Genomic DNA, 20,441 nt, shown 5'->3' with positions numbered 1-20,441 from the left:
GAAGAGACTTTCCCTCCACATTCCAACACTCCAAGGCACAATATGTGGCCTTCAATCTGGAAGTCAATGTCATTTATGTTTGTGGATATTATTTTGTTACATTTTTTTTGGTTATAGTTTTGTATTTTATTAATGTTATATATACAACAGGGGATGTTGGAAATGATTTAAATGTAGGAACTCATGGATTTAAAATAAAAGGCAAATAACCAGCATGCAGAGTAAAGGGTCAATTAAAGTAATTACATACAATGTGAACGGTCTGGGAAACCCAATTAAAAGGAATAAAGTCATGTGAAAATTAAAAAGAGATGGAGTTGAAATAGCCCTCCTTCAGGAGACTCATCTAACAGAACAGGAACACCAAAAACTTAAAAAGTGGAACTTCAGTTCATATTCATCCTCATACAGAAAGGGATCCAGGAGGGGCGTAACAGTCTTAATCTCCAGTAAATTAAACTTTGAATGCACATATGGAAAAAAAGGACAAAGATGGGAGATATGTACTGATTCGGGGTAATTTGGAGGGCACTTTAGTTACCCTCCTGAATGTATATGCCCCCCCGGGATCTGAATGGTCATTTTACAAACACATTTTTGAAATAATAACATTGGAGGCCCAAGGAATTCTAATTTGTGGGGGAGATTTCAATGTTAGACTTAACCCAACTTTAGATACTTCAAAACCCCTTCCCTCAGGAGGGAAAAAAATCACCAAGAACATTACATTGATCTTGGGAGACCTAGGGCTCTCAGATATATGGCGAGACCTAAATCCGTCTACGAAAGATTTTACCTTTTACTCACACCCACACTCAGTATACTCAAGGCTCGATTATCTGTTTATGTATCAGAAAGATTTTTACAGGGTCCACAATTGCAGTATAGGGACCATGGACTTATCAGACCATGCCCCGGTCTCCATGGCACTAAATCTAGGACTAGAAAGGAAAAGCACAATCTGGAGATTGAACACAGGAATTCTTAACCAAATTAGGCCTCAAATCAGGACCCATATAAAAGATTATCTGAACGACAATGACAATGGAGAAGTGTCCCCAATAATCTTGTGGGATGCATGCAAAGCTGTCCTAAGAGGACAAATAATTGGCTATTCCTCAAACATAAATAAGCAAAGAAAAGAGAAAACAAATCAGCTTCAAACAGAACTAAAACATCTAGAAAATATACATAAGAAAACCCTAAACACAAAAACTAAAATGGAAATAGATACAAAAAAGAACGAACTCCATGAAATCCTCTCTAACGACATAAAAAATAAAATGATCTTTCTAAAACAAAGTTACTATGAGGTAGGAGGTAAATCAGCAAAACTATTGGCTTACAAACTAAAAAAACAACAGATAGAAAACACAATTTACAAAATAAAAGACCCTGAAACAAGTATTATACATAGTAATCTAAAAGACATACAACAAACGTTTGTCTGTTTTTATAAAAACCTATACACACAGCCTAAAATAGATAAAACCAACATCAGGAGTTTCCTTGACTTGATCACTTTCCCTAAAGTGAGGGATGAGCAAAATCACAATTTAATTAGAGAAATTACGGGAAAAGAAATAGAAAAGGCAATCGCTGATTTAAAACCCAATAAAGCCCCAGGCCCAGATGGTTTCCCTTCTGAATGGTACAGGGAAATGATGGATCTACTGATCCCAACAATGAGGGATGCCTTTAACCACATGCTTCAGACAGGTATAGCTCCCCCCTCATGGGGCGAAGCAGTAATCTCCCTGATACCAAAGGAAGGGAAAGACAAATGTGACTGTGGAAGCTATCGTCCAATAAGTGTGCTAAATCAAGACTATAAGATCTTTACCCACATTTTGGCAAAAAGACTCGAAGAAATCCTCCCTCGGATAATAAATCTAGATCAGACAGGATTTATCAAACAACGGCAAACTCAAGATAATAATCCGCAGAACTCTACACATAGTTGAACATATATCCAAAAACAAACTCCAGGCAGTACTTTTGAGCCTTGATGCAGAAAAAGCCTTCGATCGAGTTAATTGGAATTTCCTATACCAAGTTCTTGAAAAGTTTGGCTTTCACAAGACTTTTATTAATACTGTTCAAGCATTGTACGACAACCCTTATGCAAGAATAAAAATAAATGGAGCCATATCAAATTCTTTCAACCTTGAGAGAGGGACACGACAGGGATGTCCAATTAGCCCTCTGTTATTCGCAATTTATATCGAAGCTCTGAGTTTGGGGGTTACTCAAAATAACAATATTACCGGCATAAAAGTATATGGCCAGGAACATAAATTATCATTATTTGCTGATGATATATTAATATACCTGTCAAACCCAGATGAATCTTTCTTGAGTTTACTGACCTTTTTGGATACTTATAGTTCTGTCTCAGGGTACAAACTCAATATAACAAAAACCCAAATACTGAGCTTTAATTACAAGCCAAGCCAACATATAAACTCGACCATTGTTCTTAATTGGGATCTGGACCACTTAAAATATCTGGGAGTAAACATCTCTAAAGATTCAGAGGACTTGTATACACTACATTTTAACCCTCTAAATCAGAAAATAAAAGAAGACATAAATAGATGGAACTTGATCCCAGTGCTGAGCTTTGAATCTCGAATAGAATCAGTGAAAATGAACATCCTACCTAGACTTTTATACCTTTTCCAGAATCTACCAATTGAAATCACAGACAAGCAGTTTAACGAATGGGATAAAACCATATCAAGGTACATTTGGCAAGGGAAGAAACCAAGGATTAGATTCTGTACTCTTCAACTAGCAAAAAACAAGGGAGGAGTAGCGCTCCCCTGCTTGAAGGACTACTATATATCAGCCCAATTAAGAAGCTTGTTCTGCTGGTGCAAGCCAGACTACAGAGCTAGATGGAAAGAAATTGAGAATAATGTATCAGGAGAAGTACCAATCGAGGCAAGGTTAGGGGATAAAAAACATATTAAAAACTTACTGGAAAAAGATAACCGCTGGATCAACCTCTCTTTAAAACTATGGCTGAGGGCCATCACCAGGAGTGACTTGCTGGAGGAAATAAAGATATTAAGATGGTGCTCACATGATCTTGATTTCACCCCAAGCAAGCTAGATACAACATTTAAAGGCTGGGCCAAACATGGCCTTACTTCATATTGCACATTTTTCAGCAAAGGAACCATGTATGATTTTCAAACATTAAAAATCGATATGGGTTGAATAACGGTGATTTTTTTAGATTTCTACAGGTACGCCATTACTTATATAGTTCCCTGTCAGACAGCCAGAAGGCCCTTGAAAACCCTTTATTAATAGTTTTCACCAGTGCATACACATCAGACACAGGGATGAAAGTAATCTCCAATCTTTACCAAGCTCTTCAAGATATTAAAAAGGAAAATACTTTCTATATAAAACACAAATGGGAAAACGAAACAAAAAAACCCATCCCTGACGAAGTTTGGACAAGCTACTGTACTTTTCAATGGAAGATCTCGAGCTCAGGCACCTACAGAATGTTTAGTTGGAAGATGCTGAGCAGGTCTTTTTTCAGCCCTGCTCAGTCATCACATCAGCTGGGGCCCCCCAGCTGCTGGAGGAAATGTGGTTCTCAGTTAGCACATCACTACCATTTGTTTTGGACTTGCCCTTTAATAGTAACTTTTTGGCAAAAGATCCATGTAAAAATTGAAATAATACTACAGGAAAAAATCCCTTTAAACTGGGACGAATTTCTATTTGGGCTCGTACATTCAATCCCCTCAAATTTAAAAACAAAACAATTATTTGGAATTCTTACTGTTGCAGCAAAAAAAGCAATAACTAGAAAATGGCTCAAAGCAGACATCCCCTCTCTTGACAACTGGTACGACAAAATCTATGAAATCTATATCATGGAAAGAATCACATTCTCAATGAGGCTACAGGAAAACACATTTGAGGAAATATGGAAAAAGTGGAGAATTTACATATCCCAAAGACGACCATCCCTTGTTTGACTGTTCCTATACACCGATTGAATGTATATAGATGTGTATGTATGGACACATGTATGTGTGGGTGTATTGTATGCATATATGTATGTTGATATGAATGCATATGTACATGTGTAGACATTTGCTATTTCAAACAACCCCTGTGTACTTTTTCGTTTTTATTTTATTTTGACTAATTTTGTTTGCTATTTCATTTGTCACTGTCGGGTCTCTAAAAATAGATGATTTGAAAAACTGTACTTGTATTATAATGTGACTCCAAATAAATAAAGAATTAAAAAAAAAAAAAAAAACTGGAGCCGTAACTTTTTATACGCAAACTTTTGAAACACGATTTACTTGTTTCAATTAGTTCATATCTCTATTGGAACATTATCTAATAATAACTAATCCTGGTGCTATGCTGTACCTCCATTGTTACATTACTGATCCTTCTGTGCTGGTGTTTGCTCAGCTTCTATTCTCATTGTCTCTCCTCATTGTAAAGTAATACAAGATGTATTTGTGTGAAGGGCGAAATTGAAATAGTTTTCATCATTTCATCATTGACAGTGAAACTCTAAAGAGGCAGGAATATGTAAGAGATGCAAAGAACATTGCAACGGCATGGTATAAGTTTGTAGCGTCACAGTTTCGGTAATTTACAAGGTTTCTAAGCCTTGATATCATTTTTGATATCATTTTTGAGACTTGACAAACTGTCCTCTATAACGACAGAATATATTATGCCATTGTTTTTGAAAGGCTGATTAGTACTTCCCGTAACTATTAAAACAATATTTTAAGGTATAGTACAGTTACTCCTAGAATAAATATGTCCACTCTGTAGTAATTAAATCTATATATTATTATAACTAGGTCTGACGTGTACTTCAAACCCTTTAATGGGGCTGTCATACCTTAAGCAATGCAAATGATATCTCATTAACCCCAGTGCCACAACAGATACACTGATCTCCTCCACTCACGTTCTAGGGCTAGAGTGCTGCTCTCCTGGGTCAGCGGGGGGCCGCAGCCGGCTGCAGTGCAGGCGCTGAGGAGGAAGCGGTAGAGGCTCCCCCCCTCCAAACCATAGAGCTTCCACTGGGTGGTGTCAGCTCCGGTGATGTTGGTCTCCTGGGAGTCCACTACCTCCAGTGTGGTCTCATTAACTATAGAGGAGGGAGAAGGATGTCAGGTCAGTTCAACAGGCATGAGTGAGCCTCTGCCGGAAACACGTAGAAAAAAGTCATCGCGGTCGGCACGTGTTGTATGTTAATGGTACACAACTATAATGAGAGTCAATGGATGAGGGAGTGGGAAGATGAAGAGATGTCATGCTAGCTCATGCAGTAAGTGATATAGCAGATACGTGTCACGACAGGTGAGCTGAGGAGGAATACATTATGAAGAAAGCGGAGAGGAGATGAAAGGAGGAGATAGAGAGCTCAAGAGGAGATGGGTGGGAGCGTATAAACAAGTGTCAATAGATGAAAAGCAGCAGAGGAGGAGAGAGGGAGACAGAAACACCGATGGAGGATGTGGAGGAGATATTAAAAAAAGAACATGTGTGTAAAAGGAAGGGGAACAATTACAGATAAAAGAAGAGATGGGTGGGGAAAAAAAGAAAGACAAGAGACGAAGGAAAAAAATTAAACATAAAGCATAAGCAGTAGGAAGAAAATCAGAGGAGCAGCAATCACAAGCAGCATAAAGTATCACCAAACTTGCATTATAGATCAAAGTACAGTATGTGTGCAGACTGTAGAAAGCAACTAACTCCAGGGTTTCTCCAGAAACCCCCCCACGTTGAATTCATTACTGTGCCAATGTTGATATGCAGGTAACTGAATATATGCCAAGTCTGAGGTGTCGCTTGGGAAAATTGATGTTTGTTTGCAGCACGGAAAAACTGGAAATGTCATGTTTTAATGAATGTTGTAAGAAATATTCAAAGGTTAATTACACAGCGGATTCATGACTCAACTGGATATGTATATACATATAACATTTAATCATATAATTAGCAGAAAACTCAATTTAAGATATGCTTGCAGAGTGAATCAATTCAACCCAAAAAACTTCCAACACCCACGGACTGCATTGTGTGGGAATATCTGTGTAAAGCCTGACATCTGATATGGGAAAAAGCAGAAAGGAGAGGGGGACAGAGTGTATTGAAGAGCTGGCCAGACTCAGTGGGTGCTGGTGGAGGCGGCAAAGGGCTGTCTCTGCCTTCACATTTTACACAAAAGATTTCAGAAATGTCAGCCAGCGAGGCTGTGTAGGCTCTGAAAACAGAGGGAGAGTAATGAAAGCCCTTCCTTCATTTGTTCTCAAGGTGTGGGTTTTAATTTTGAAGACGGAAATGTACAGAGTAATAAATGCCAAATAATTTTGAATAAGAGGCACTTAAAAAGTAGTTGTTTTTTTAAAAAGGAAAACTGCAATCCTGGAGGATACGAGATAAGAAACACTTGTCAAACCACAATCTGTACTGAAGCAGGCTGCACAATTACGACCACTTTGCAGCTTTTAGTGTTAAACAGTCCTACCTAGTGTCTGGTATGATAACATTGAAGAGAAGAGGAGATGGAAGAAGGGTCATTGATTGTGTGTAGTATTTTTCCAGTGTTATAACATGAATATTCAACCTGTAGACTCAAAGATAAACTGTGGTGTCGCAGAGCACCTGCAGCTACACTTTGGCTTACGCGCCTTGCACTACAGATAAAGCTTGAGCTACAGCAAAGAGAAATCTATTCATGGGAAACATTACATAGGGCAAAAGGTCGACACTGAGTAAGTCAATGAGTAATTAGTCACGTGTGTACGCGCGCGTGCGTGTGTGCGCGTGCGTGTACATACTGAGGTGGTGCTGCAGGAGATAACCAGTAAGGATGCCATTGGCTTCCCGCGGCGGGCCCCACACCAGCAGTATGGAGTCTATCTGGGCGTTGGAGGCAGTCAGGATGGGCACTTGTGCAGGAGCTATGGGAGTGACAGTAATGTTAATGTGCAACTGAAAAGACATGTTTCAGTAGATCAAATTACATCAAAGATCAGTGATATTTCTCTGTTGTTTTAAGTGTCTTTTTATGGCTGATATTTCTTCTGTTATTTAAGCTTCCTTTTGCCTTTTCTTGTTTGTTAAACAGATGACTAACACACTGAAGACGCGTATATGACAGTTTGCCTGTTTTTAGCAGCTTTGTCTTTTCACAAGGCTGCAACATGGAGCAGCCTTTCACAAGTATTTTCAGGCACAACTTTCTTCCTCCTGGTCTCCAAGCTAAACATTTGTCACCACTTTATTTCAGACCTGCTTTGATACCTTAAACAACTTTATTTGTAATTAGTGTCAGTGTGCCAGTAAAAAGTAGTAAAATCAAGTTGTCCTTGTTATTTTTTAACAAGATATGGTCTTTGACCCTCTGAAAAATCGAGAATCTATGAATATGCATAGACTTCATTATAAATTCTCAGTGTATGTGAACAATGGTTTTCAAGTGTCTGTGTTACACCTCTGTAAGTTGCAAACTATTGACAGTTGTGCAGATACAAATCCTGCTTTAAAGTAGACATTCAACTCTGATTTACAGTGAGCACAAAGACATGTCCTTCTTTTAGCATACTATTATGAACTCATTCTAGCATGGCACATGGCACATTTCTTATGCTATAACATCAAGCTCAAGTATCAAGGTTAAGTGACAAAATGCGAAAAATTGTGGCGGAGGACTTAACTATAAATTAAATCTGTGCTTTTGTTAAAAGTTATTGTTTTGTTGGTTGAATCAAATAAAACTATCATCATTTCCTTACAGGATTTTCTGCAAGCTTGACTGATATTCCTATAATGTACTTAGCAGAGTTATTTATAAGTGTGTGAGGAGCACCTGCATGTTGTGTGTTTGTGTCACCTCACCTCCCTCTGGAGTGTTGAATGTGACCGGGTCACTGTTGGGCCCATTGCCCTTCTTGTTGAAAACATTGACAGTGAGTCTGTACTCGGAGAAAGGCTCGAGGCCCGGCACGATGGCATGAGTCCTCTTCCCAGGAAAAGACAGGGACTGGCGCTCATCCAAAATGTTGTTCGGATTCAGCAAACTTCGTTTCCTCACCCAGTGAACCTGTAAAGGGGGAAGCAATGGAAGATTTTGATGAGGAACACGTCTTAACCGAGAGCAGAGAGAGGAGGGAGGGAAGAGAAAGACAGCGATAATGGCAGAACAGTGACAAAGACAAAGTTGAGGAGCAGCAATTAATGCCTGGGTTCCCTTTTAATTAGGCAGAAATCTGATATTAGACATCAAATATGAACTGTTAATGGGAGATGTTGCTTTGTTCGTGTGATGGTGTGTGTCTGAGTAATTGTTTCCTATAGTCAGGTTGTCATTGTCCCTGCAAAGACACTGTTAATGCCTTCACAGGTGACAGTGAAGTAAAAGGTGATTTGACATAGATATAAAAAGTATTTAATCAAATTACACATCAATAACATAAGCCTCTGTCATAACACGCAAACATATCTTATTGAGTTAATCAGAGGGATTACATTAGTTAACCTATCACAAACTCATTCCACACAAAAAAGGTGAACAAATATTACAGGTTTAGAAATAATGTTTTATTTTTGTGGTCATTGCCATGATGATATTTGTTGAATTTAAATGACATATACTTTTATTTGTAGGAAACTGAGTTTTATGCTTTACAAGCCAAGTAATGTGTTACTATACAATCAGCATTACTTAGTCACCCTACTATCTAAAGCCCACTCTAGAATATTTAGTTCAGGGCTGTGTCTAAGATTTTCAGGATGTAACACCCAGAAACTAAATGCATTCCCTATTGTGAAATCACATTATGAATTGTTTTGTCTTTCAATCGTCCATTATTCAAATAGCACTTATATTAAAAAAAATGTGAAAGTTAGTGGCGTCTCTTTTATCTTTTATATCTGGTTTTGACACACTCAAGAGGCAAGTGAAAGGGGTTGAACCTTAGGAATATATTTTATAACGAGAAATATCTAACTGCACCAGGAAATCAATCCAGGTAATGTATTTTACTTGATTTGACTCTAACCCCTTTGTGCCTACAGCATGGCTCTGTTCAGACCTGGCATTAACATGCGATCACAAGCGGACAGCTTTAAGTATGTCAGGTCACATATTTCAAAACGTCTCCATATTGCGTCTCTGGAGGGACCAGATGCGCTAAGATCTCTCTTCCCTGCTCAAACATGTAGCTGAGTTTTATTAAAACGAAATTATGACTGGTGTGCCAACACTGATTATCAGCAAAGTTATATCAACTTGAAGAAGAAGAAGAAGAAGAAGAAGAAGAAGAAGAAGAAGAAGAAGAAGAAGAAGAAGAAGAAGAAGAAGAAGAAGAAGAAGAAGAAGAAGAAGAAGAAGAAGAAGAAGAATCCCTCACAGGGAAATGTCTTTCTCCACTCTGTTGTGTTTACACACATTACACAAACACAGAGGAAATACATGCACACATGCAACCCCAGGCAGATAGGAGAGGTGGCAGAGCAGAGAGGATGTCAGGTACCCGGCACAAAGGGAGCAGTTTTGAGGTGGCCTAGGAGGTGAATTGGCACCTCTCCTGCTACCTCCTTTTTTCTTTTCTTTGTTGTTCTATGCACAGCTCGATGTGTTTGGATGCACTGCACTCAAGCAGATATTAATTGTTTATTTATATTTTTAGAAGCAGCGCTGCAAAATGAATATGGAAACAAGATGTAATCATTTTACAAGGCTTATCTCATATAAACCAAAGTGATTACTATATTTAATAAGAAGTTTTGATATTCAGAGTTTCTCTGCTGCTATTGAAATTCTGCAGTTACACAACCTCGTCTGAAAGAAATCAGGTTTCAGGACCATAAGAACAACGTACATGGTAGCCCCCGAGATGACCTCTCACTGTGGCGGCGGGGGCGGGGGTCCAGCTAACTCTCAAAACAGTGGTGTTGATCACCTCCACCGCTATGTCCCGTGGTGCTGCGGTCGGGACTGGAGAACAGAAAGAGGAAGGTCAGGAAAACAGACGGACTGCTAACAGCAGGATACCTTTGAAGCAACTCTTTAACAATACCATTTACAGCTGTAAAGAAAGAAAATAAACTGAAGAAATACTTGCAGATACAGAGGGTTAAACAACAAAATAATCATGTTGGACAAAAACGCGCTCATCGATGGTGGTCTGAGCTGTTATGTTGAAGCCATAACAGGTCATTATTCTTGTTCAGGCTGTGCTGAAATTAGCTTTTTTGCTGGTTTTGGTAGCAAAGAAAACGGTGAAGCTGGTTGTCGTTTGCACAAATACAAACTCAGCAGGACACCAACTGAGGCAGATTTGTCTTCTTCAGTCGGGACAAAAACAACACCAAACATGAAATTAAAACACTCTCTAAATTTCTGCTCTACAATTGACTGAACTGGGAGTAGGAAAGGAGAGAAGCACAGCAGAGACAGGGAAGCAGCCATTGGGCTTCAATAGGCCCAAAGCGAAAAGTGTGTCGTGATCTGTCAAATCTCCCACAGCTTCTGAGACAGAAGTGGAAATTTGACACCCCTCTGCTCTACAAAGGTTATCTGCCACCTGCTGGATTTAGCACAGAAGTTTTTTTTTCTAAGCAGAGGGGGAGGAAAAGTCACTACTGCACACCTGCACGGGGTTAAAAACCATGAGAAAAAGAAAGAACTTAACCTGACACATTTTCCCGCAGACAATGCCAAAAGACGACTGAAGACGGTGTTGGATTTGATAACACAAAGAGTTCAAAGTAAGTCAAAAGCAAAACAACAGCTACTGTACATGTACTAGTTCAGCATTAAGGGTATGTTTTTAATGAACAAGTGAAGTGAGTAGCATGTACACATAGATTGAAATATGATAATGACAGTACATATGTTTGAGGAAGTCTTACGTTTGCATCACACTCACCATCTTCTCCAGAGTAACCAGTGACGATTTTAGGTTCTGGTCCCCAGCCATGGCTGTTCCTGCTCTGAATTTCGATCTCGTAGGGGACAAACGTGGACGTGTTCCTCACTACAAAGGAGTGTCTGTTGACCATATGCAACTTCCATTCATCTCCCACCCCCAGTTTTCTGTAGCGCACCCTGTACTCGAGGCCTGGGCCATTGTGTTCAATTGGCAACAGCGGCTACAAGAGGATAGAGTGTTGATGTCATAGAAATATAATCAAAAATCAAAATACAATAATATCAGTTGTTTGTATTTGTATACAGATCCATAATATATACCTTACCTCCCAGCTAATGTCCATTTGATTAGGAGAATGGCCTTGAATTTTGATGTTTTCTGGGTTTTTTTCTGGAGCTTTGAACAGAAATGTAAAACAATATAATGAATATATAGAAAAATAGCATGATTGAGTGAATCTAACTATTTTGACTCTTGTCTTTTACTGCCAAAATGCAAATATCCCTCAATTTTGTTCAGCTAAAACAGAATATTTGGTTGTTGTAGCACAAGTATCCTTATTTGACACACAAGCATATTCAAATGAGAGTCATGATTAAGCAGCATCGTGTGTTGGAGCTGATAATTGGCGATTTAAGGGCTTCCGAGACCCAACAATATCCATACCCCCCACTGCAAGAAAAAGTCCTGTGGAATAAGGTTGGCCTCTCTACTCAGCAACTCTCTGCACTTTTCACAAATTGTTAAAACTTTGCATGCTTTCACAATCAACAGAGAACCAAAGCAGAACATGATAATTAAAGGGAGCGAGTCTCACCAGCAGGGGGTGTTTTGTGTCTCTCAGTGGGCTCACTGGGGGGTCCAGGTCCAACAGCATTAACAGCATACACTCTGAACTGGTAGTTAAGGTTACCATGTAGTGCCAGCTCTGCTGTTGCCTGGTTACCAGGGACTTTCTGAAGCTCCCGCCACCTTCCGGGCTCCCATTGGCTCTCCTCGTACTCCACTATAAACTCTGTGCTCACAGACGAGAGAAGAAATCCTCATGATCAGTCACTGTAACAGATCATCACTACAGCTGAGAAAGCATGCTTCACACTCCTTTGATTATTTTCTAAAGTCCAACATACATTATGTCTACAGTTCATGTTCCACACTTTCTCAAAATAAATAAAGGAACAATTGAACGTTCTCATAAACACCTTTTCTTAGAGTTTGCGCATATCAGTGCGTTAATTACAAAGCTTGTCAGGGGTGATTAGGTTTAGCACAAAGCTCAAGGGTTGTTGGTACACACAGTTTTTAAACTCAACCTAAAAAGTTAAGAAATATCAATGTTTCATTGACCCCAAAAGGCCAAAAGCAAGTTATAATTTCAGGTTTACATACATTTTATTTTTCTAGGAAAAATTTTAACCAAGTAAAATGACGTTATTATACATATCTAAGTGGTGTCATGAACAGAGCTGTTAAATTCTCCAGCAACCTAGTGCCTTTTCAGTAGTCCTCTCCAATCGTTTCTCATCTTTAATGAACCATTAGATGTTTTTTATCGAGCTCAACAATTATTATTTTTTTTTAATAGACTTAACCACTCTTTGTCGAAAAATCCACGAATGCAATTGCTCCTTAATGTCAAATGTGCACAATCATTCTGCCACGTAGGTGTGTCAACAATGAAGTGTTGAACATCACTGTTAACAACTTGTTACTGAATGTTCATCATGTACTGTAGGGAAAAATAAATGAGTAAACAAGGGAGTGATTTCATGCAAAGCCTTTTGGCAATTTCCAAGGCAAATTAATCAGATCATTTTAATATTTCTTCACACACATTCACTTGGTGCTTAGCCAAACTGATCCACGGATATCGTTTAGAGAATGTCTGGCCTCATAACTCATGTGTGCTGCTCCAAGATGTTTAATTAAACACAAAACAGCACATTTTACACTAACAAAGGATCTTCTTCAGGCATGTCTATTCTGATCGTAGATAACACACATCAAAGCACATAAACACAAGGACACACTTATCAGTTGATATACAATCTTTTCATCACAAGTTTCCAAAAATAAATGAGACCCTTTTTGAAGTATAAATGAGACACAAGCTTCTGTGCCAGGTTCCTGAACACTTCACTGCCACTTGCAGCCTTTTCTTGTGAAATAACGTTAGTTAGCACTTAACAGTGATCAATGCAGCCGAATCTGTTCACTCTCAGAGAAAAAATGACAATGCGCAGCATCTAGATTTGAACTTGTATCAAAGAACATTTGTAATGGAGGGTTTAACACTAGTCTGCAGACTTTAGGTGTTAAAGTTCAACTTATTTACGTGTTAGGGATTGTTCATCCAGACAGCATTCACTGAACAAAATTAGCTGAAAGTGCCAGTAGGTGTGCAGGGATGGAAAGTAACTAACTACAATTACAGTATTAAAGTACTGTACTTGTACAAGCTACTTGTTTCCAACTTAATTATTTCCATTGTTATAGATATTTATATTTTTTTGTACTTGTGACTACACTGAATTTATTTTAAAGCTTTAGTTACTACTTTTCAGATTCAGAATCATAATACAAAGTATACTCTCAGAAATTCTGATGAAATATAATGGATTAAGCTAATCAGCTTTATGTAGAGTAGTTAAAATGTCCTCCTTACCAGCTACTATATCAAGGTAATGAACACATGAATGCATCTTATTATATTTATGATTCTGAATTCCAGTTGTGAGTACTTTTAAATGAACTAATTGAGATATATTTTAAGCACTATTGTACTTTTACTTTCATTATAATTTTAATGCAGAATTTGAGTACTTCTAATTTGAGACATTTATTTTTACATTATATGATTGCTACTTAAGTAAAATATAATTGGGTGTGAGCATGTAAATCATGTATCTGCTAATATCCTAGTATGTTGTTTTCTACAGTAACTGCAGAAAAACATTCTATTCCATTCACTCAACCTACACAACTTTTTTCCTCACTCTAATTATTCTGAAATACCATATGTGATGCCCCTGTGGGTTCATCAGTGGAGAGGGTGTGGCTGTCCTGTCTTGGCTGCATTGATCGCACTGATTGCAGTAACTCAGGGCACCTGGGTCTGGTGTCCTGCAGCTATTTAGAGCATCTCTGCTCCTCTCTCTGCTTTTCCCTACAGGCCCCCGGTTTTGTTGAGTATATGTTGTTGTTACTTTATTTGCTTTACTTTGTGCACCTCAACACTCTCACACATACACATTCATGCAACCCTCACCCTGCATTTACACTACTGATACCACTGATGTCCACACCTCATGCCTTACTTATTGTTGCACTTCATTTAATTTGAATTGTTTCTTTTAAATAAACATATTTTGATAACCGTTGACATGGTGTGTCTCCTTTTTGTTGTGGCCTTTTGAGCCAGGTCATAACAAATGGGGGCTCGTCCTACGGGTTATTTGGTTAAAAGTTTGTGTAGTGCTCAGAGCACATGGTGTCATTTGAGCAGCTAATTAGTTGATGTGGTCCAGCTGTGTGCTGGCTCGGCGCTGCTATTTGGGGGACAAATCATGTTTTTGGGTTTCGGGAAGCTTTAGTGTTTGACATGGCGTCAGGTTTTGTGTGCCAATCAGAAGGTACGAAGTTTCTGCTTGTTACTCTTTTGTAAAGAGTTTTCCCCACTAGGCTTAAGTGGCGTTTCCCCTTGGGTTGCATCTGTTTGTTTTTTTTGTGTTGTGGCGACGTGGTTAGTGTCAGCTGTTTTCGGACAGCTGTCTCGGGGGCACATCCGCGTGATTTCTTGGTGATTTATGGAGCAGGTCGCTCCATAAATCCGCCGGGTTCCAGTGCGTAATTACCCACCGCAAGCCACATGAAGACTAGGTGAGATTAGTAAGATTTTGGTAAGGCAGTTAGGGGGGGAAATTCTCTGTTGGGTTTTGTCTTTTGCCCAGGCGTGTTGACAGTATAATACTTTGCTTTCTGATTGGGTATAAGTAATATATTATGGCTTCTTTGTCGGCGTTTGTGGATGCGCCCTCAGTATCTTTCTTGGATGATTGCCAGAAGGCGCAGTTGGTCGAAATAGCAGAGCATTATGAAATTGCTGTTGTAGGGAGCAAGCGCAAACATGAGATTAAAGCTGTCATCTTTGTTTGAGCGGGGAGTGTTGCAGAAGAGTGAGTCTGGTGCGGCAGGGGTCGTGCCGGTAGTGGTTCAGACAGCTGGTTTGACGTTCGAGCAGCAAAAGGAGCTTTTGGCCATGCAGTTTGATCAGGAGAGATTGCAGTTGGAGCTGAAGTTGGAGATGAGGGGTCAGCAGCAGGAGGTAGAGAAGCGTTTAGAGGTGGAGAAGATGCTGGAGGTGGAAAAGATGAAATGTGAGGTGGAACATGCTAGATTACGGCTGATGGGAGAGGGCAAGTTTTCTCCATGGGAGGATGGTGGTGATAGGTCGGCATCAGGCAGTGGCGACATCATTTCTTACTTGCGATTAGTGCCAAAGTTCAATGAGCGTGACCCGGACATTTTTTTCACTCCATTTCAACGCATAGCAGAGGCAAGAAACTGGTCAGATTCGGACAGAGTGCTCTTACTTCAGTGTGTACTCACTGGGCGAGCACAGGAAGCCTATTCAGCTGTTTGTGGCGAAAATGCTTTGGACTATGATGGAGTAAAATCAGTGGTGTTGAAGTCTTACGAACTGGTTCCTGAAGCGTATCGTCAAAGGTTCAGAAGTTGAGTCAAGGGAGATAAGCAGACACATGTGGAGTTTATCCGTGATTTAACTTCTCATTTTCAGTGGTGGTGCGCGGCAGCAAAGGTTGCAAGTTTTGACTGTCTTTGTGAGCTCATTGTCTTGGAACAATTTAAAGACATTCTCCCTCAGCGTGTGGCCACTTATGTGAATGAACAGCCTTCCACCGCGTTTAGAGCTGCTGACGATTTTGTGTTGACACATAAGGGCAGTTTTACTGAGAAGTATTCTAGGGGTGATTGGAAACGTGGAGAAGACAATGGCTATGCCCGCGGTGGTGCAAAGTTTTCACCAGGCTCCTCCCGTAGATTTGTAGGTACAGGGCGACCCGAGGGGGCCAAAGTGGACCTATGTCATTATTGCAGAGGAGGGGGTCATTGGAAGGAGCAGTGTCCGTTGCTGGAAACTAAGGGGAAGCCTCGTTTGTCACCACAGCCATGTGTTGTTCTGCCGTGTTGGATAAAAAACCGTTGGGTGTAGGCTCGGGCATGGTGCCTGATAAGAAGCCGGTTTGTGCCGACCCGGATGCGGGTTCTGGTTTTGAGCCGTTCATCACTGAAGCTGTTGTATCAGTCGTCGGTAGTGACAAATATGTGCCGATTAAGGTGTTGCGTGATACAGCGGCTAGATACTCATTCATTGTTGAGTCAGTGTTGCCTTTTTCGTCAGAGACAGAAACGGGGGATTTTGTGCTGATGAGGGGCATGGAGATGGGCTTGATCCCTGTGCCACGGCATACAATAGTGCTGGATTGCGAGCTGGTGCGGGGAGTTGTGTCTATCGGCGTGCGTCCCGCGTTGCCACTTGATGGGATACATATGATTTTGGGCAACGATCTCGCTGGTAGTGCTGTGTGGGCTGGTGTGCCACCGCCTGTGGTGGTTTCCAGGCCGGTGGCATCTGGGGAGCCAGATGAGCGTGGTTTGCAGTTTCCAAGTGTGTTTCCAGTTTGTGCTGTGACACGTGCACAGAGCTGGAAAATGTCTGCTGACCCACATGTTTCGGAGTGTAGCAAAAGTAATGTGGTACAGTACATGTGGTCTCACTGCCTGATCTCCCTTCGTCGGTGTCAAAGGAGGACTGGGTCAGGAGTCAGAAGGACGATTCATCTCTTTCTGCTCTGTGGACTGAGTTGTTGCCGGCAGAGAAGGTCATGGGTTACTTTGTTCAGGGGGACTTGCTGGTGCGCAAGTGGGTGCCCTGTTTTGGTGATGCTGTGGGGGACGCAATGTTTCAGGTGGTGGTGCCGAGTAGCTTTCGTGATGTGATATTGCAAACTGCGCATGATAGTGGTGGATATTTGGGGATAAAAAAACCTATGACCGTGTCCTACGCTATTTTTTTCTGGCCTCGGTTAAAGCGCGATGTTGCAAGTTATATTAAAGCATGCCACATATGTCAGTTCACTGGTAAACCAAGTCAGGTGGTGAAGCCTGCACCCCTCAGTCCCATTCCAGCCCTTGGTCAACCTTTTGAGCATTTGATCATAGATTGTGTGGGGCCGTTGCCTCCATCTAAGTCCGGTTGTGCGTACATGCTTACTATAATGTGCCAGACTACAAGGTATCCTGCAGCGTTTCCCTTGCGCTCCATTTCAGTGAAGCCAGTAGTTAGGGCTTTAACCCAGTTCATCTCCACATTTGGGATCCCACGTGTGATTCAAAGCGACTAGTGTACCAACTTTACTTCCCATATGTTCAAACAGATCCTACAGCAGCTGGGGGTCAGGCATAACCGTGCGTCGGCTTACCATGCCCAAAGCCAGGGGGCGCTAGAGCGGTTTCATCAAACATTGAAGTCCATGCTGCGTGCTTATTGTATGGGGAAGGACTGGGAGGAGGGACTTCCATGGCTCATGTTGGCGTCCAGGGAAGTCATTCAGGAAAGTACAGGGTTCAGCCCTAATGATTTGGTCTTTGGGCATAAGGTGCGTGGTGTGTTATCTGTTCTCCAGGATGGTTTGGTTGAGGGTGAGCCACCTAAAAATGTAGTGGACTATGTACAGGGCTTTCGTCATCGCCTGTATTTAGTGGTGGAAATGGCAAGGAAACATTTAGCTGGTGCGCAGGCTAATATGAAGAGACTCTATGACCGTAAAGCAGAGTATCGTGAATTCAGCCCAGGGGATCAGGTGTTGGCTTTAATGCCACTGCAGGTCTCATCATTCAAAGCCAAGTTTGCCGGCCCGTACACTGTTGAGAGTAAAGTGTCAGATCAAAATTACTTGATTGCTACTCCAAATCGGAGGAAGTTGTCTCAACTGTGTCACGTCAACCTCCTGAAACCCTACTATGTTCGTGATACCGTTGGGGATAGCTTCATGGCTAAAAAGTTGGGTGTGGGCCCCATAATGATGGTTGATTCTGTGCTTTCAGATTGAGGGTTGGCTGAGGAGTGTGATGTTAAGGCACCAGATGAACCTGTTATGTCTGGTAGGCTGAGGAATTCGGAGTCGTTATGCCAATTGGATCGCTTGTTGAGTCACTTACCGGCAGCACAGAGAGATGAATTGGCGGATGCTCTCTCTCGTGCCCCGGTGGGGTAGGAAGTCTCTCTGGCTCTGGATATTTGGTGTTTCGGGATCCCTTTGGGGCCTCCGTCTTAAGGGGGGGCTGTGATGCCCCTGTGGGTTCATCAGTGGAGAGGGTGTGGCTGTCCTGTCTTGGCTGCATTGATCGCACTGATTGCAGTAACTCAGGGCACCTGGGTCTGGTGTCCTGCAGCTATTTAGAGCCTCTCTGCTCCTCTCTGTGCGTTTCCCTACAGGCCCCTGGTTTTGATGAGTATATGTTGTTACTTTAGTTGCTTTACTTTGTGCACCTCAACACTCTCACACATACACATTCATGCAACCCTCACCCTGCATTTACACTACTGATACCACTGACGTCCACACCTCATGCCTTACTTATTGTTGCACTTAATTTAATTTGGATTGTTTCCTTTAAATAAACATATTTTGATAACCGTTGACATGGTGTGTCTCCTTTTTGTTGTGGCCTTTTGAGCCAGGTCATAACACCATAATTAAAAAGTAATGACATCGTTATGTGGGCTGTAAACTTAATTGTAACAACTAATAGTCACAGCAGGTCACAGCTGTTGATGATCCCTGAGAACATTCTGTTGCATTATTTAGCACCACTAACACCTATTTCCAGACATCAGCTGTTCTACTTCTTCTACACTAACTGTTCACCTCTCACAGAGCTGTTGTGATCACTCCCGGATATCCAATATAGGCTAATATTCCTCGGACTCTGAAGTTCTGAAATCTCTACTATTTTGGGAGCATCGGGAACATCTGCAAAACAAAACAAAAGCAACAGGATCAAAAGTCAATTTATAATCTGAAACATGTGGAGAGCTGAAACATTACAATGACATCAAAACCACTGTTTTCAAATATTTATAACACTGTCTATATTCTGAGCCCTTTCAAAGAATGTCTAGTCAATCATGAATGATATTCCATACTATATTATTTACACAACCATCTCACCCAGCACGGTGAGCAGTGCAGTGGCATTGTCCTCATCGAGGCTGGTTCTGGCAACGCACGTGTACGCTCCCTGATCGCTCAGGTTCACACTCATGATCTGCAGCATGCCATAGACCGCAAAGTATCTGAACATAAAAACACATTTGTTAGTACATAGATAGAATTCAAGTTAAATTAATCAAACAGTCAGAAAGCATCTTGCACCTCCGGCAAAAGCTACACAATCCTCTGCATTGTTAATAATGAAGTAAAATAGGAAAAGCTTTTTCTTAATCTGCATCAAAATGAACATAGTACTAGATAATTATAGATTATGTTCTAGGTTGTTTAAAATGCAATAGTTTCTGCTAGAGCCTTTCCAACTTTCTAGTACATTTTACAAAAAATGTGTTTTTTCTTAGATAACCACCTACGCACTAAGCAGGCCAGCAAAGACTTGGCAGAGGTAATCAGGCATTTTATTAAGTAGACAAAAAATTGCAAAATCCCCTGTCTTTGACCATCTACTGAGTAGGATAAGCACAAAGCTTTCGGGACCTGTTATGCATTTTTTTCTCCTGAGAATAAGCAAAGAGATAAAGACTCAGAACAAACCCATCTTAGGAGAAAAAAAACACCTGAAAACGAATGGAAACACTATCAAACCTCAGGCGCCTACCTGGAATTTTCTTCAGACAAAAGTGGGATCTCTTCACCATCCTTCCTCCATACCACCTCAAAGGTGCTCTGCAGGCTTTTATCATACTTTGCCTGGCACATCAGCTGGGCTGTGGTGCCACTGATGACCTGCACGTCCTGAGGTGGGTATACTATGTGTGTAGGGTCTAAAGATAAGAACAAATCCCAAGAACAAAAACACATAAAAAAGATAAGAGGGTGCAGCCAGAGAGAATAATGATTTATAATGCCTGCATGCTGCAAATGAGATGCATGTATGTGAAGTTCAGCCAATTTATTTAGTTTATTAATGTGTCCCTCTCGCAGTAACTGCCTCCTGGATGGAAATGTACGGATTTTGCTCAATACATTTCATGGTGATTTTCATTTATGACAAATAGATTTCAAAATATGTTCCACATTATTATTTATGCAGCATCTTCTTATACTACCAATCAATAAAAGATGAATTGTTGGTCTGGATGCTAAGATATTTATTGGCTTTCTAGCACAAGCATGTTTCAACAGACCTTACAGACCACCTAGTTCCCAGCTAGCGGGGAATGTTCTCACAACTTTGGCT

General features: G+C 40.7%; 1 protein-coding gene across 6 annotated transcripts in view; it reads right to left on the bottom strand.

Annotated features, from left to right (window-relative positions):
- Positions 1-20,441, bottom strand: part of chl1a (cell adhesion molecule L1-like a) — a 71,814-nt gene that overhangs the window by 25,619 nt on the left and 25,754 nt on the right. For all 6 annotated transcript variants that reach the window (XM_034087814.2, XM_034087818.2, XM_034087816.2 and 3 more), the window contains exons 14-23: positions 19,860-20,025; positions 19,202-19,326; positions 18,899-19,003; positions 11,764-11,961; positions 11,272-11,342; positions 10,944-11,166; positions 9,894-10,009; positions 7,909-8,113; positions 6,849-6,971; positions 4,970-5,152 (exon numbers count right to left, since the gene is read on the bottom strand). In XM_034087814.2, the coding sequence (XP_033943705.1) occupies positions 4,970-5,152; positions 6,849-6,971; positions 7,909-8,113; positions 9,894-10,009; positions 10,944-11,166; positions 11,272-11,342; positions 11,764-11,961; positions 18,899-19,003; positions 19,202-19,326; positions 19,860-20,025 (1,515 nt within the window). The remainder of the gene's footprint in view (positions 1-4,969; positions 5,153-6,848; positions 6,972-7,908; positions 8,114-9,893; positions 10,010-10,943; positions 11,167-11,271; positions 11,343-11,763; positions 11,962-18,898; positions 19,004-19,201; positions 19,327-19,859; positions 20,026-20,441) is intronic.

The sequence above is a fragment of the Pseudochaenichthys georgianus genome, chromosome 7 (genome assembly GCF_902827115.2).
Source record: "Pseudochaenichthys georgianus chromosome 7, fPseGeo1.2, whole genome shotgun sequence".
NCBI lineage: Eukaryota > Metazoa > Chordata > Actinopteri > Perciformes > Channichthyidae > Pseudochaenichthys > Pseudochaenichthys georgianus.
The sequence above is the reverse complement of the archived record's forward strand: the minus strand, read 5'-3'. Positions and strand labels throughout refer to the sequence as shown.